The sequence below is a fragment of the Trachurus trachurus genome (genome assembly GCF_905171665.1).
Source record: "Trachurus trachurus genome assembly, chromosome: 22".
Taxonomy (NCBI): Eukaryota; Metazoa; Chordata; class Actinopteri; order Carangiformes; family Carangidae; genus Trachurus; species Trachurus trachurus.
In genome coordinates, this window is record NC_139907.1 from 20,034,001 (window position 1) to 20,049,758 (window position 15,758).

The following is a 15,758-nucleotide window of genomic DNA, read 5'->3' on the forward strand; positions in this document are numbered from 1 at the left end:
ACAGGATAGGATGGGAGTTAAAGCAGAAGTAAGCGATCCGGTCGTTTTGGCTATCTTCTTGTCAGCCGATGGAGTTAGCAGCCCCCGCCCTTGTCATGGATCTATTGGTCCTCGTCCCTACGTCACCACATTCACGCGCATCCCTTGACTGCACACACAGCCCTTCATGCCGTTCTCTCTCCTCATTGGATAAAGGTTGTAGGATACAAGGAAAGTTTTCTCCTCGGCTTACAGCAGAGCAGAGTGACTGACAGACCCGTGTTTCGGACCAAACACTCTATGTAAGAGATTGCCGGCCCGTCGGAAGATATAACTTTTTAAGACTTATATTAACACAAATATTCCGCTTACTTCTGCTTTAACTCGTTATCACGTGAAAACGATCTTTGTTAGGCGATCATGAGAAAATTGACCTTGTTATATCGAGATAATGAAATAGTATAGCCTACCGGTTATTACAAGAAAACCATTAAATAAAAGAAAGAAAGAAAACATGGACATTTTCCGCTCCTGTATTTTTCAGCCACAGAGGTTGCTGCTATACAACAGGTCCCAAGAGGCCTCAGAAGAAAGTGCGGCCAGACTGGGGAGAATGGACACCAGCTGTGGGCTAAAATGTAAAAACTATTCAGGGGGGACAGGACACCATGGTGGGCACAGCTGAGTGTACCATTTTCACCAGCAAGGTGTAATTCTCTTGCATAATTAAGGCTGACTATTTGCAGGAGCAGTTCGGTGTTTGAATAGCTGATGAGCCATTAAAGCCAACAGTGGCAGCCTTCTCATTAGTGCCTTGCTGAGACCACTTGGTATACTATTGTGAATTAGGTATAAATCAAGTGTGTATAAAGTGTGTATATCTAGCTCTACAAAGGAATGGGAGGCTCCTGGATAGTTGGATAACTGTTAGAAAATCCGACAATGTCAGATATAGCTGCAAGGAAATAACCCAATCACATGAAGAACCTGTCTTGAGGTTCCCCCGCGGAGATTTGCAGTCAGATGCTCCTGGGAGATGTCTTGGATTGCTTGATAGAAAAAGAGAGAGGAACAGTTATTAGGTCTCCAGATGTGCAGTGCAGGCAGGGGTGCCATTAATTAGGTCTAACAGTAACATACCCTGAGAACTACGAAATTAAAAGGCAAACACCAAGTTTCTGCCTTAAGATACAACCATTTGGGTGGGCAGGCTCCATCTACATGAATTTAAATAACTCATTTTCTGCAGGTGGCCGCCCGGAATAAAAATGACATCATTGCCTCACTGCCCATTTCCGGTTCTCGTGCGCTAGAGGGCGCTGCGCTGTGCAGCCCCCGTCATCTGCTGACGTAGCAGTGACGTTGTAGGAAGTGTCTGCAAGACAACAAAAAACTACAGCTGGCTAATGGCTAACCACCGTTAGGTTGTTACACCGGGTAACAGACGAAGCGTAATAATGTCAACACAGCAGCGTTTCAAAGTCTTCCTCTAGACAAACTGCAGTGTGGCGATTTGGCACCAAAAAGACCGAACACGTGAGTCATGGCGATGTCATTTATTTGCCTCCTGTCGCTGCTGGGTTAGCTCAGCCTGGTTAGCGAGCTTAATTTACCTGCTTCAAAACAATGATTTAGCGTTACTATCAAACATGTGACTGTAGCTCCTACTCCTCACCGGTACAGGCGTGAAGCTACAGGCGTGAAGCTGCAGCCGAGTTTCAATCAGTGTTTTACTCTCCAATGTACGAAACTGTGGTGCGTTTACCTGCTGTCTTATGTGTGAGAATTATGCAATTCCATATTGACGGTCTGTCAAAATAAAGCCTCATTTCCTCGCTGCTGATACATTTTGCTGTCTGGTTACAAAACAGCTATAAAGCCCAAACCACAGCGGGTTTCTGGGAAATTCGGCGTAAATCAAACACCTGTATTTATCGTCGTATAAATGTGTGTGTCAGACTTGTTCTCTCAAGCCTTCAGGTATCATGCCTAATAATGTTATCCAGGGAACGGCTAGGGAAGTGAAATACAAAGCGATGTCTCACGGTAATAAAATGTCTAATATATTAGGTATAAAAGTCAAAGTCAGTAGAAGTTTACAGTTGATCCCACAGGCTGTTGATTAAGAATATAAGAGAATATTTTGCAGCAAATGGTTAACATTAAATCCCCACACTTTTGAACAGAGTTTGCTCAAACTTTTTAGAGAATTTACATTTGTTCATTATAAAAGGTTCACATTTGTCAAACTGCACATTGTTTTACTGTAAAAAAGGAGAAGTTGTTTTTGGGTGAGTCTTGGGAAGCATCAGCTGACTCAAATTACAAAACAAATCAGTTTCATTTCCACAGAGAAGTATTAGATTTCATTGTTTGCTTCACTTTAGTTGAAAAAAACCCCTGTGATTTCTGACGGTTATTCAGAAGGAAGCAGATGAGAATGAGAGACTTACAAAAGTTGTAGCAAAACTTAGCTGTTAACCAAACTACACTTGAATAATCACTAAAATCATAAACATAATCTTTTTTTTTTTTTTTTGGATATAGGTTGAACATCACTCAGCCTTACAAAGGACAGCAGCAAAATTTCCACACCACTCTGATGTCTTCTGGCTGTCCACCCCAGTCACCAGCTGTGGCGAAGTCTGAAGTAGCACTAGAGGGAGAATGTCCGCTGCTCGCCGCCACCTTCGCCTACTGGGACAACATCCTGGGCCCACGGGTGCGCCACATCTGGTCACCGAAGGGCGACCAGTCCATGTTCCTCAGCGATGGAGAGGTCACCTTTTTGGCCAATCACACCCTCAATGGGGAGATTCTGCGCAGCGCCGAGTGTGGCGCAGTGGATGTGAAGTTCTTTGTCCTGGCGGAAAAGGGCGTCATCATCGTGTCTCTCATCTTTGACGGCGAGCTGAAGGGAGACAAGAACACGTGTGCCTTGTCCATCATCCTACCTCAGACTGAGCTGGCCTTCTACCTGCCTCTGCACACCATATGTGTGGAGAGGCTAAAACACGTCATCCGCAAGGGCCGCATTTGGATGCAGAAGGTACCTGCTGACGTGCTCTTATTGTTCACACATGAATAAACACTTTATTACCCTTTACGCTCATAAACTGTTCTTTAAAACCTTATCGGGGCCCAAAGTCTTGATTTCAAAGGGGTAATGAGTAATCCGTCACCTCTGTTTTGTCCATTTGGGATTGCAGCAACACCGGCAGAATAATAAAGTTGCCATCTCCCAACACAGAGGAGTAAGTTGTCTAATTATGTCTGAGAGCTCCAGCAGAGAAAGCCAGTGAGCTGGACACACAACACATTGAGGACAATGCTGTAGAGGCCTATTTATGTTTCGCATATGTTTATCACATCCAAGGCATTAGTTCTATTGTGCTCATCTTGTCAGACTGACATACTCTGACATAAATATTTGAGTAGGTCTTTGTTTTGCCTGATACACCTGCTGCTCTTTCCCTCTGCTGCTCTGTTAGCTGCATTGCTTTGAAAGATTACATACATCATGGTCCTCTGTGCCACATAGCTGACAAATACTGCTTCCTGGGCTGCATCCATCCACTGTGTGATTCTGGCACAGACCAAATGTCAAATCTTGTGCTGCTTTGTGCTATTTGAGAAACTGGATTTTATTTGTTAGAGAAACAACAGAACAGAAAACAACACGTTAGTATTTATAATCTAAGATTTCTGCCCCATTCATCAAATGTTGCGCTGAAACTACTGGATTAAATCCACTGATAGTACAGATCATCTTCACCAGTCTTGTTTCAGTGTGTTTTCTATGCTTTATCTTCAGGGCTACAACATCATCTCAGTGTTGAGCTTGGAGATCGTCCCCATCATGGAGCTGTTGGCCTCTATGAAGTCACACAATGTGCCAGAAGATATAAATGTGAGCAGCACACACACGCATACACATATATTCTCACATATTTTATTAATTTAAGCTACTTAATGTTTGTTTAATGTAATCAGTAATGTTTTTAGTGAGGAACAATGAAGAAAAAAATTATAGCTAATTTTCAAGGGGAAAAAAAGAAGGTGGCCAGTACTGTTAGAATGTATCTTGTCACCTTTTTTTTTTTTTTTTTGTTAAAGCAAAGGGGGAGTAAATAACATATTATGTAAACATCATGGTGTCGGGAACATGAAAGGAGCGGGGTTGCGTCTTGAGGCACACTTCTTAATATTAAGAACAAAACCTTTTCTTTCTAACTTTGGTAAATTCCTGTTCGCTTTATTCTTTCACTCTCTATTTCCAAGAGGTTTGATATATCCAGGTTCTCTGCCTGGATTACCACCCAGTGTGATTCGACAGATTTGTTCCCCTCTGATATGCAAATGTGGCAAAAAATAGTAGCACAAAGAAGCTCCCCAGAACGATTCTTGCTGTTTCACACACAACAGTGTTTTTGCATCTTTTTTTCATGGGACATGTCTGCGAACGTGCCCATCAGCACTTGTGTTTTCGTTGAGACCAATGGTAAAAATGACTAATTTGTTTCGGTCCTGCTGAGCAGATAAAAGACACCGTGCTAAATGATGATGACATCGGGGACAGCTGCCACGAGGACTTCCTCCACAAGTAAGCACTCCTGTACAGGCAAATGGAGACGGATGATGAACAATGCTCATTTAACACCCATCAACCTTCCGATGATGAGTAATGGCTCTTCACTTAGCTGCAGTTTCCTCCAGAGAAAGGATGAAAGCTAAATTGCTGTTTAGTGTTGAGAGTCCGGAAAGTCCATTTCTGCTACGAAGCCCCCAATTGCTCGAGTCGAACAGGATCATTTCAGCATCCTGTGTCTGGAACTTATTTACTTGAATCTGAGGCACATTTAGAGCTGATATGTGAAGATTCCTCAGAGGTCCAAGGTGACAGCCAATCCTGTGGTCATTAGAGGTCATTAAAGTTATCAGTGGTTGTTTACTTCCATATGTCAGCTCTCTGATAGACTTTCAAACTGTCCAAAATGTACCTTGCCGTCACCCAGTGTCTGAGCTGGGAATGGGATTGGCTCCACCCCCCAGCCACCCCAAAAGGGATAAGCAGTATAGCTAATGAATTATTAGGCTAATGTAACTAACCCAGAGCGAGTTGACTTTTCCTCAGACTCTTAAATGTCTCCCGACCCAGTTCCATTGCCTCAATCATTATTCCTAAAATCTGTCAATAATAATAAAAGTAATGAATAGTGAAGCTAATTGGCTCTAATTTGCATGTCTTTGTCTGTTTGGTTCAGGGCCATCAGCTCTCATCTGCAGACTTGTGGCTGCTCAATCGTTGTCGGAAGCAACGCAGAGAAAGTCAATAAGGTAAATTTGCCACATTATCAGCCGCACATATACAAAATATGTATCATCTACATAGTGTCGGACTAGTGAGGACTAGTCAGGCCGATTGATGGATAAGAGACAAAATGTCTTCCTGGAGTCCAATTGCCTTCAATTCAATTTGTTGCTCAGAGATCATCTACATAGAAATAAAATGTTTTGACAAGTGCTGCTGCTCTACGGTTAATGAGACCCTCTTGCACTTTTCAGTCTAAAACTGCCTTTGTCAGTGGTTTTGTCACTTCGGGCTTAGCGGCGGTTACTGTCGCAGCAGTGTCAGTGAAGAAGCAGTTATACTGTATGTAAAGTCATGTAAGCTGCTTAAAATGGAGCACATCTCTGAATTAAAAGAAGACACGGTAAACAAGAAAGAAAACTGGTATTGCACCTCACATGCTGTTTACAGCCGCCTACAGTTGAAGGTAACTGTAAACAGTTTGCCCAGTGAATATCAAAAGATTTTAATTTGTATTTTTATTGGCTTGAGGCCTGAATTTAGTACCAATTAAATCAACACTTTTATCTGTATCTAACATCTAGCCTCAAACCTGATGTTAGATTAAGGTTTAAAATGAAAATCTAGCTTCATTTGCAAACCACTTTTTCTAGAAAATCATAACAACCAGCACAGAAATAAATTGATTTTCTGCCCACGTTTTTGAAATAGAAACCCGATAGCTGTATTAGGTATCCCCTTATCGTGATCATGAAATTATTTCCAAAACAGTTTCTTTTGCCTGAAATCTATTAGTCTGTGTTATCTGTGTAATGTCAGTGATTGAAACTGTCACTGTTTGTTTGACAAGTCTGTTTTCTTGCAGATTGTTCGGACTCTCTGCCTCTTCCTCACGCCGGCCGAGAGGAAGTGCTCTCGCCTCTGCAAGAGCGACTCTTCCTTCAAATATGATACCGGCCTGTTTGTTCAGGGTCTTCTCAAGGTAGCCGCCAGTTCTTTCTCTCTGTATACAGCAATATGTTATTAATGTGATTTCAATAAGAACCCTTATTGGTCTTTTGTTTGATCTTTGCCAGTCTCTTGTTCTGACCTAATTTCATTTTTTAGACCTGAAAAATGTTGCAGCGGGATCTTTTTGTTATTACACAGCAGATGTTTCAGGTTTATCTTGATACATGGAGCTTTTTAATTGTTTTTTTTTTGTTTTTTAATAAGGCAGTTGCAGCATGTAAACGGATTTTGTTTTGTTGCTCTTCTGTGTTTAGCTGCAAAGTTTTCCACTATTACTTTGGGTCGAGTGCAGAACAGAGAATTGACTGTCAGCATAGTTTCAGCTTTAAGAGAATTTGTCACAGTATTTACAGTGGAGGTTCCCTCAGGCAGCGCAGGTACGACTCTACATAAGCCACAAATCAACATGAGCAGAATGAGAACGACAAAAGATTGGTTTGGTTTGGGGGAGCCTGTTAGTTCATTCAGAGTTAGTGTTGTGCACACTGGATGTGTCGTTGAGCTCCTGCAGGATCTTATTTTAGACATCTCTGTAAAATGCTGTTAAAACTGGCCCAGGTAGAAACAACCAAAAAAGGATATTGGAAGCTCCATGTTTGCAAAATGTGAAATGATTTATTAAAGCTTCTTTGCACGCATAAGACGTGGATTTAGGATGTTTCTGCGAAGCTACTTTGATGTCTTTTGTTTATTGTATTTCCATATGCAGCTGCTTGCTTTTTGCTTTTCTTCTGTTTCTTCCATTGTTGTTTCTTCATGTTTAAACATAGTCTCTGCTGTACTTGTCTGCTCTCGGGACATGGCATGAATAATATGAACATGCATTCACACATCACATAAAAAAATCATCATACCAGGTGGTAAGATTAGCCTGGAGTTGGCATGTTGTCAGTATGGGCTTCCACTCACTTCCCCCCCCCCTTGTGTTTTCTTTCTTTTATTCCCAGGACTCCACAGGTAGCTTCGTGCTGCCTTTCCGCCAGGTGCTCTACTCGGCGTACCCGACTACTCACATCGACGTCGACATCAACACGGTGAAGCAGATGCCGCCGTGCCACGAGCACACGTACAACCAGCGGCGCTACATGCGGTCTGAGCTAAGCACGCTCTGGAAGACGGACAGCGAGGAAGACATCCCCCCAGACACAGTCATCCACACTGATGAAACCTTCACACCTGACCTGTAAGCCGTGCACTCATCCATCTACTGTGTTTGTGTGACATGAGAGCCCCACGTCTGCTTCTTCTTTCTGGATACACTACTGCTTTCCTCTTAAATTAAATATGACAACCACTGTGGCTTTTTTTTCACAGGAATATATTTCAGGACGTCATGCATAGAGACACGTTGGTGAAGTCATTTATAGATGAGGTAAGAATACAGCAACACTTCCTCTATATGTTATTCTTTATTGTTCCTGTAAAAAAATTAAAACTCATCCGGACATCAGGAAACAAGCAAATAAAGACACACGTCATTTACAGTCAGGAACAAAACTATATATCAACTTAACAACAAAAGCAAAATAATGAATAAAATAAAACTTAAAAGCCCTTCTACATCAAAAATCTTCCTATGCTACATTTTACCTTAATTAAACAGCTTCCCAGTAATTGTGATGATTTAATAAATGACATGTAACTTGTTACGAAGGAGAATGGAGGCTAAAACCATCCTTGCAAGATCAGCACTGCCGCCCCGGTGTCCCAGCTCTCGTCTTGGCAGCATTGCAACACAAACACGCCCCATAACCCGTAATCTCTTGTTTTTGACAGATATACAAATATACGTTGTAACATGTATATGATATATAACAACAAAACAAACGCACATGGTCAGGAGGAGGGTTAGCAAAACAGCGGAAAAGCGACCGGACTTGCATAGCTCCCCTTTAAAGGTGTACAGAAAAGAAAACTGAATTTGAGCCCACTCTGGATCATAAAATTAATGTGATAACTCATCTTTCAGACGTTGTAGGCCAAACTTTGTGCAAAATTCTATTTTTGAGTAAATCCGGGATGAAAGTGTGTATTTTTTTTTTTCGCATTGGATAATGCAGGCGCACGGATTATACGTCAGCCTGTACACGATTCACCAGGCACTGATATTGGATCCGTCATCCGTCATTCAAACGTCTGAGACACGCACACACACACGGAGCTCGGGCTCGCCCCAAGCTTTGAATATCCCGCCCACTCGATAACGACCAATCAAATTCGTTTTCCTTAGTCGGGTAAACTGCCATTTCTGTACACCTTTAAATACTGTAGATGTGTCGTCATAGAAATGTTGTTCATCAACAAGCTGAGGTAGTTGGAACAAATCTTCATTATTTTCTCAATATTATTTGAACCATTCAACAATCACTTCCTCTGTGTACAGTTATAGATTTTCAGTTTTGTGTGTAATCACTTTTGATTACAGTCATGAATCTGGTATCTTGTGTTATACATTTTAGTTCCTCCGATCCTTCACTACTATTTTTTCAGCCTGCACACACTTATTCTGGTTACCAATAAGTATAAGTAATAAGTAAATCAATCTTTATTTATAAAGCAATTTTCATGCATAGAGTGCAGAACAAAGTGCTTTAAATGGTTAAAAAGCAAAAATCTATGGGTTGTGCTACTGTGTGTATTCAAATACAACTAGTGCTGGTCAGTACGTGTGGTTGTTTGACATAAAAATTCTTTGTTGTATGGGCAACAGTCACTGCAGTGATACTGAACCAACTTGTACAAAAGAAAAACATGGTATTTCCTCATTGAGTCGCGAGCTATTAAATGATGTGCAGTTTGTCAGCTCTACAGCGAAGATTAAACCAGCTGCTGCTTTTAAATGTAACAGAAGTGAATGTGGAGAGGTTTTATTATGTGACATTTCACAGCAGGGTGACATTGTGAAGTTGAAAGTGGTAGATCCACCGTCATATTTCGATTGATGTCTCAAACAGACAGCGAATCGTGTCACATACAGGAAATATGTGTTTCCACTGTAGTTATCTCTAGAGCCCACGGATACAAGACATTCGGATTTATTCTCAAGGGTCACAACCCGTCATCTGTGCTGCTGAAAGTGCTCCCAGAGTTGAATTCACAAGTTTTTTTTTTTCATGACAACAGCAATATGCTTCTCTCTCAAGGTGAACAGTAAAGAGAAGGGGGCGGGTGTATTATTCCAAGTATTTCCAGTCGAGTTGTAGACCGGACTACTAATTGACATCCTGTGTCGTACCCAGGTGTTCATGCTGAAGCCGGGTCTGTCCCTGCGGAGCACCTACCTGGCCCAGTTCCTGCTGCTGCTCCACAGGAAGGCCCTCACACTGCTCAAGTACATCGAGGACGAAACGTAAGAGCTGTCACTAATAAGACTTTAATCCAAACAACAAAAGGGATTAACATGTGGCAATAAACCATCACACACACACACACACACACACACACACACACACACACACACACACACACACTGCAGCTACTGCACCACAGGAAGAAACAAAACATGACTTTGTTAAATGCGTCTAGCTTGAGTGCATCTGGTCAGTGTGTGAAATAAAGCACACATTTAAAAACTGTCAGCACCAATGTAAAAAAAAACAAAAAACGGATGTCATCAGGTTAACTTTGCGTTCTGCCTACTGTCGGCTGGTTTCAGCTCTTCACCTGTTTGCCCCACTTCTACTCTCTCTGCTCATGTGTGCAATTTCAATAGAGCCGAATTTCCAACCAAGCTGTTCTCATTTTTCTGTTTCTGTTGAGTGACAACGGAACAAGGTTAAAATTGTGACTGAATTCAGCCTGTTACGACTACACGTTGGCCTCGAAACCATTTGCAAGCTGCTTCTCTGCTGCTGCTATACCCTGATTTTATAACCACAGTGTCATCTGACAACATAAGCAAAGACATAGAGAACTGATTTATCACTAATCATCACCTAGAAAGAAAGTCACTATTGTCAAAATATCTTTCTTTTTTGGCTCTAACACAGAGCACTCCTTCTGTCTGGGATTCACAATAATTTGGTATTTCCACCTCAACAAGTAATTTAGCTCGATTGTGGAAGGTCACAGGTCTTTATTAGCGGTTGGTCTTTATCTCTGTTTTCACTGTTTGATATGTATAATTTATCATAATGGTATATCAATATAAAACCTCTGCTTTCAGGAGCTCCTGTGAAAGTTGCTTCCTTGTTTTAAATTGCATTTTAAAGTAACATTGCTGAGTTTTTCGGCCTTAAAATAATGTTTCCAGACTCATTGCAATGGTAGAAAAATGGTTAATAGGATGAATGGTGCTGCCGCCGCAGCCTGAGCCGGGTCGCGTCGGCTGAAACTGTACTATGTAACTTCCCTGCACGGGTACGAAACACTGCATGCTAGTCAAATCTGCTGGTTTCATTATCTTAGGACATAGCAATGGCTTCTGTAACTCCCTGCTGTCTTTGTTTAATGTGTCTCCTTTAGTGATATTGATATATGCGATGAAAATAGATCATTTGCCATGTTGGAGGCAAGGCTCAGTGTATTGGAAGCACTCCTCTGCTTCCCTGTAGTTTGCAAACAGCCAGTAAACCGGAGTGACTCAGTAGAGTGCTAAGCCCACAGTGGGCACCTCTACATGATCCAGTCATGCACCAGTGTTGGTAAAGAACTCTCTTTAAACTACAAAAAAAATAGGAAACATCACCAAAAATAATATAGTTTTGCCCTGATCTACCACACATGTACCAATTTTGATTGAAAATACTTGATATTTTCTGCATCTGGTCCCCAGGGTTTTGCCATTTTGGCGTGTGGTTCTGGCGATCCCTGAGGGACAAAATACTCAACACAGAATGATATGGAACCAAAAATATTAACTTAGTTTTGGAAGGATCTATTCTCAGTGGGTTAGAGAGCACACTCAGAACTGCAGCACATCCTTTAGCTTACAATATGTGTGCACTGCATAGACTTGTGTGGGAATATGGGAAAGTTCAGCTCAGATTCACTTGACTGGAGGTGCACAGCAGACACCATGTGAACAGATGAAGATGAAGAGCAGTTTGTCAAACAGAGACAAAATGAAGCGTACGGTCAGGACACTATTCGCAAGAGAAGCAGTGCAAAGAATTCAGGCATCCCTCTGCTCACTCTGTTCTTCATGTATAGCCTTGATGCGTTGCACGAGAAATCTTGTTGACTCTGTGTATTCCACCAAATGTATACACAGGGATGCAGAGTTCTAGTTGTAGCTCCCAGCTGACTTGCTGCATTCACTTCCCTACACTAAACATCCTGTTTACAGCCCCCCAAATTCCAATATGGTGGGCATGTCCTCACTTGAAGATCATTGAGACATGCTTTGTCAGGAAATAACTAACATCACACACACTCAAAGGGCAAGTTTCCTGTCTCATAAAAGAAACGCGGGCAAGGATGGCCCCAAGTTCCAAATCTGTCCTTCAAAGGACTGACCTCATACTGTATGTGTATGTGGTGAAGAGCACAAACAAACTGTCCTTGAGTTTAGCAGCAGGACATTGGACTCACAATTTGAGAATAATACAGAAAAAAGAAACATTTATGTATGAGGACCATCGCAGACTTCTAGCAGAGCAGGGCCTTAGTGCATACAAAACAAATAAATGAGTACACTACAAATGATAGATTCAAGGGTGAAGGACTGTAGAAGTGCGGCACCCTTGGTACTGCTGGAAATAAGAGTAGTAAGGCTTTGCAAAACACCACAACAAGACAGGAAGGTCCAAAGAGTTATATGAAAAAGACTGACAGATGGAAGAAGATAATTGGGTGGTGGTTGTTTTTTTTTGTCTTTTTTCGAAACCACTGAAGATTTGCAGAGCGATATTAGACTTGTAGAATGAGACGCTTCATTATTTTTCAATCTTGGCAATCGATCAGTCATTAAAGTAAGTTGTCAAGCAAAAATGTTGAACACTTTGCGTTAAAAATCTGACGATGTGCAGCTCCTGTCAGCTTGTGGTCGGGTTTTATATCATCAGATTTGCAAATGGACCAAACAAGCAGCAGCTTCACCTTGGGGCTGTGATAACCTATGACAACAGACCAGGAGACTTTTTTTTTCTCCCTGTAATTTTACAGAACAAACAGTTGATTCCAATATTTCCAGACTCATAAACAAGAGTAATTATTACAGCATTAGTTTGGGAAAATGATGAAAATTAATATTAGGTTAATAATGATTCATGTTGGGAAGACATGGCTGCTGCTCCGGCTACACAGGATGATGAATTCTCAGCATCACGCGGAGTGGCTGGCAGCTCCCCTGCTGACATAGCATGAATGAAGTGAATGATGTGTCGAGTAAGAAAATGATGTGAAGCGCTCTGGAGTGGGGCCAACAGTGGCACTTCCCCCATCATCATCATCATCATCATCATCATCATTATCAGAACTCTAAATTATGTTTTTATGATTGCCATTTGATCACTGACAGAGAAATTCTCGTTTCTCTGCCCCCCGTCCCCCCACTCAAGCACAGAAATGAGACTGTATGCCAGGCTGCAAGGTGACCTAGTGGCTTTTGATGGCCCCACACAGCATAATGATTTTGCATTAATGCACCTTTAATTTAGCCAGTAACTAGAGCAGTCACTCAACAATAAAACAAGTTAAAAGCCATGCACTGTGACTTTACACTCTAATACACCCATAGAATTCCCTCCTCTGTAAGGATTGGGAGAGCTTGGAATAATTGTGTGTCCAGTCACGCTCTGGTCCCATCAGGATTACAGAAACCACCTTCTGGCTCAGCTCCAGAAGCACCCCCCTTAAGCCCCCGACAATTCATCAGAGACTCGGCAGTCTACCATGTCTTTAGCTTCCCCCCAAATTTTTTTTTTTCACACCGCCCTCCCTGAGGTGACCTGGTCATTGCTCCATCTGCGCCTGACTCATCGCCTTCCATCCTCCCTGTCAGCAGACTGACCTTCCCGCGTGTTTCAGGACAGAAGCCACTCCATTTAATCTTCTGCCTCTCTACACAGTCTTGTTTTATTCTCGTTGCCAGAAGATATCAGCAAGTGCTTCTTTATTGAGCGTATAAATATTTAAACACTAACCCCTGACCTAGGCTTAATTGAATAACTTATGATTAATGTAATGCATGCAATTCAATCCAAGAAATGTTATTTGTCCCCTGGGGATATTTATTCAAAGGGCAAACAGAGTAAAAATTGAAACCCACAAAATACATAACCAGCACAAGACAAAAAAAAAAACTAAAAACAAAAATGATGACAATGACATGAAAAAAACTTTTAACCCTAAAACTACTGACAGTCATGTGACAGTCATGTAAAACCCGTGTCTAAACTCAGATCTCACGGGGTCTGTAGTTCTTTCAAATCACTTTTTTCCATCTGATCTCTGCACATGTATTCCCACAGATTCATAAAACCCCGGGGCACATGTGAAAACCTCATGCACAAGTTTCAACATTTTCACTATGCGCAGCCCGAAGGCAAAAAACGTCACACCTAATTGAGTGTTCCCGTTGCATGTGATGTGCTGCAACTTCAAAACTTTGCTGTTACATTCAAAAGCTTGAAATTTTCCAGGAACTGTGGTCGTTAAAAAAAAAAACCCTGCAATTTTACGAAAAGATTTGCGCATAAATGGCGGTTGATTCCTCAGGGTGTTGAATTCACAAAACAGAGTGTTTCTCTGAAGCTGAAATTCAGGAGGAACTAGAGAAGCAGTACAATGTTGATGGTTTTTTTAGTGTTATTTATTCATCAATATAGATTGTTTCCATTATTTTTCTGACCATAAAACCTTTTTTTTTTATATTTTTCTTTCCTTCTGTCTAAACTGATTCAAATGTTCCCAGCTGAGATGTTTTGAGCGTAATTCTTTTCTCACTAGTAAAACCTTGAACATATCTTACACCGGAGACAGCACTTAACTACCCAAGCGATACCATTGCTTTGCGTGTTGGTATGAAGTCACAGGAGCACTCTTGTTTACGGTATTACGAACAGCCTGAGGTCTTAAGGTCGTGTTATTTTACAGGTGCCTTGACAAGATTGTTTATGCTCAGTTGCCGTCCTGTAGCAGCATACATAATTCATCATGGCATGGCGTTCCTGTGCACACCTGCAACCCAACGAGATGCTAATGCAAATCCTCTGACCCAGAGTATTGCAGGTTGTTAACAGTTTATACACTACAGTTACAATGTCCTCCCCGCCTCCCCCTCACAGGCAAAAAGGGCAGAAGCCGTTTCGATCCCTGCGTAATTTAAAGACGGACCTGGATCTGACGGTGGAGGGAGACCTGAGCATCGTGATGGCCTTTGCCGAGAAGCTGAGGGCGGGACTCCACTCCTTTGTGTTCGGGAAGCCATTCTACACCAGCATGCAGGAGCGGGACGTCCTTATGAGCTTTTGACTCTTATTCCTCACCTGCACTTCACATAATACGAGACGGTTAATGGAAAGAGAAGGTTTTGTTGTGTTGTCAATGATTTGTTTTTATTGTTACATGGAAGCATGCGATTGTGTATTCACAAGACAATTAACCTGAATATGTGTTTGTGCTTTGCTGAAATGAGACAGAACATTCTGCCTCCCTTTCGTGTCTTGACCTGTACCAGACAGGGTTTTAAAGACTGATCGTTACTGCTGTTATGAGCCATTAGAGTTAAGGTTTTGATATATTGCCTGGACAAACTGTAAGCATAATGTGAGTTTAATGTTTTTAGAGGGCTTAAATTATTCTCTGCAGGATGAATTATTCATGTTTTCCATGCCTTCTGTTAGTAGAGGGTCTGTATTAATTTATGGTGTGAGAATCGGTGCCCACCACCAGGACATTTGCAATTTAATTTTAATTATATTTATGAAAACATGCGTTATTAGTGTCTTCACTGCCTGTGTTATACATCAGCCTCGGTTGGCCTTTCAACCTTCAGAACTCAAGGGTTCCCTTTTTAAAAAGAATTCAATTAATACCTGCTTTTGTGAATGTGAATAGTGCAGATGGGGTGACGGTACTGAAAGGTTGAGTAATCAAAAAGCAGAGGGACTTTATTAGAGAGAATACAAAAGCAGTATAAATGAAAATGATCATAACAATCCCTTTAAACCGCAGGCTGTGAGTGTTAATATTATATACCTTTACCTTGTCAGGCTTTAAATGGATTTGCACAGATTTTTTTCTTCTCTCTCTTTCCCCTTCTTCCTACAGCCATAAAGCTGCTGTTTGCTGTTAGGATTAGTAGGAAATTTGCATCTTATAGGCAATCAACTTTGTTTCTTTGCTTAGAGCATTGCTTCCAAAAATGCAAATCATGTTGACATTGTAATGTGTTGAACTGATAATGGAGTGCCATACTTTTTTTTTTTTTTTTTTTTTTTACTACATTTTACAAACAGTTTTGTTGTTTTATTGACTGATTTTCTTTGTGTAATTGTTCAGACAGAGCAATGAC

The 15,758-nt window shown here is 41.4% G+C and overlaps 1 protein-coding gene across 2 annotated transcripts; it reads left to right on the plus strand.

Annotated features, from left to right (window-relative positions):
- Window positions 1–1,328: 1,328 nt before the first annotated feature.
- c9orf72 (C9orf72-SMCR8 complex subunit) lies at window positions 1,329–15,758 on the plus strand. Of its 2 annotated transcripts, none has more exons than XM_083997726.1 (10): window positions 1,329–1,515; window positions 2,527–3,028; window positions 3,794–3,889; window positions 4,518–4,582; window positions 5,244–5,316; window positions 6,156–6,272; window positions 7,249–7,484; window positions 7,616–7,673; window positions 9,541–9,650; window positions 14,530–15,758. In XM_083997726.1, exons 2-10 carry the CDS (start codon window positions 2,582–2,584, stop codon window positions 14,714–14,716), a joined length of 1,389 nt encoding a protein of 462 aa, XP_083853852.1. In that variant the 5' UTR covers window positions 1,329–1,515; window positions 2,527–2,581; the 3' UTR covers window positions 14,717–15,758. The 2 variants fall into 2 exon arrangements, with proteins under 2 accessions (XP_083853852.1, XP_083853853.1); XM_083997727.1 differs by having other exon boundaries at window positions 1,341–1,519.

What these genes read in the sequence shown, in the direction of transcription:
- c9orf72 (XM_083997726.1), top strand. Translation starts at nt 2,582, where the DNA reads ATGTCTTCTGGCTGTCCACCCCAGTCACCAGCTGTGGCGAAGTCTGAA. An exon ending in ATGTGCCAGAAGATATAAAT is followed by an intron (nt 3,890 to 4,517) that starts GTGAGCAGCACA and finishes CCTGCTGAGCAG; the next exon opens with ATAAAAGACACCGTGCTAAA. An exon ending in ACGCAGAGAAAGTCAATAAG is followed by an intron (nt 5,317 to 6,155) that starts GTAAATTTGCCA and finishes GTTTTCTTGCAG; the next exon opens with ATTGTTCGGACTCTCTGCCT.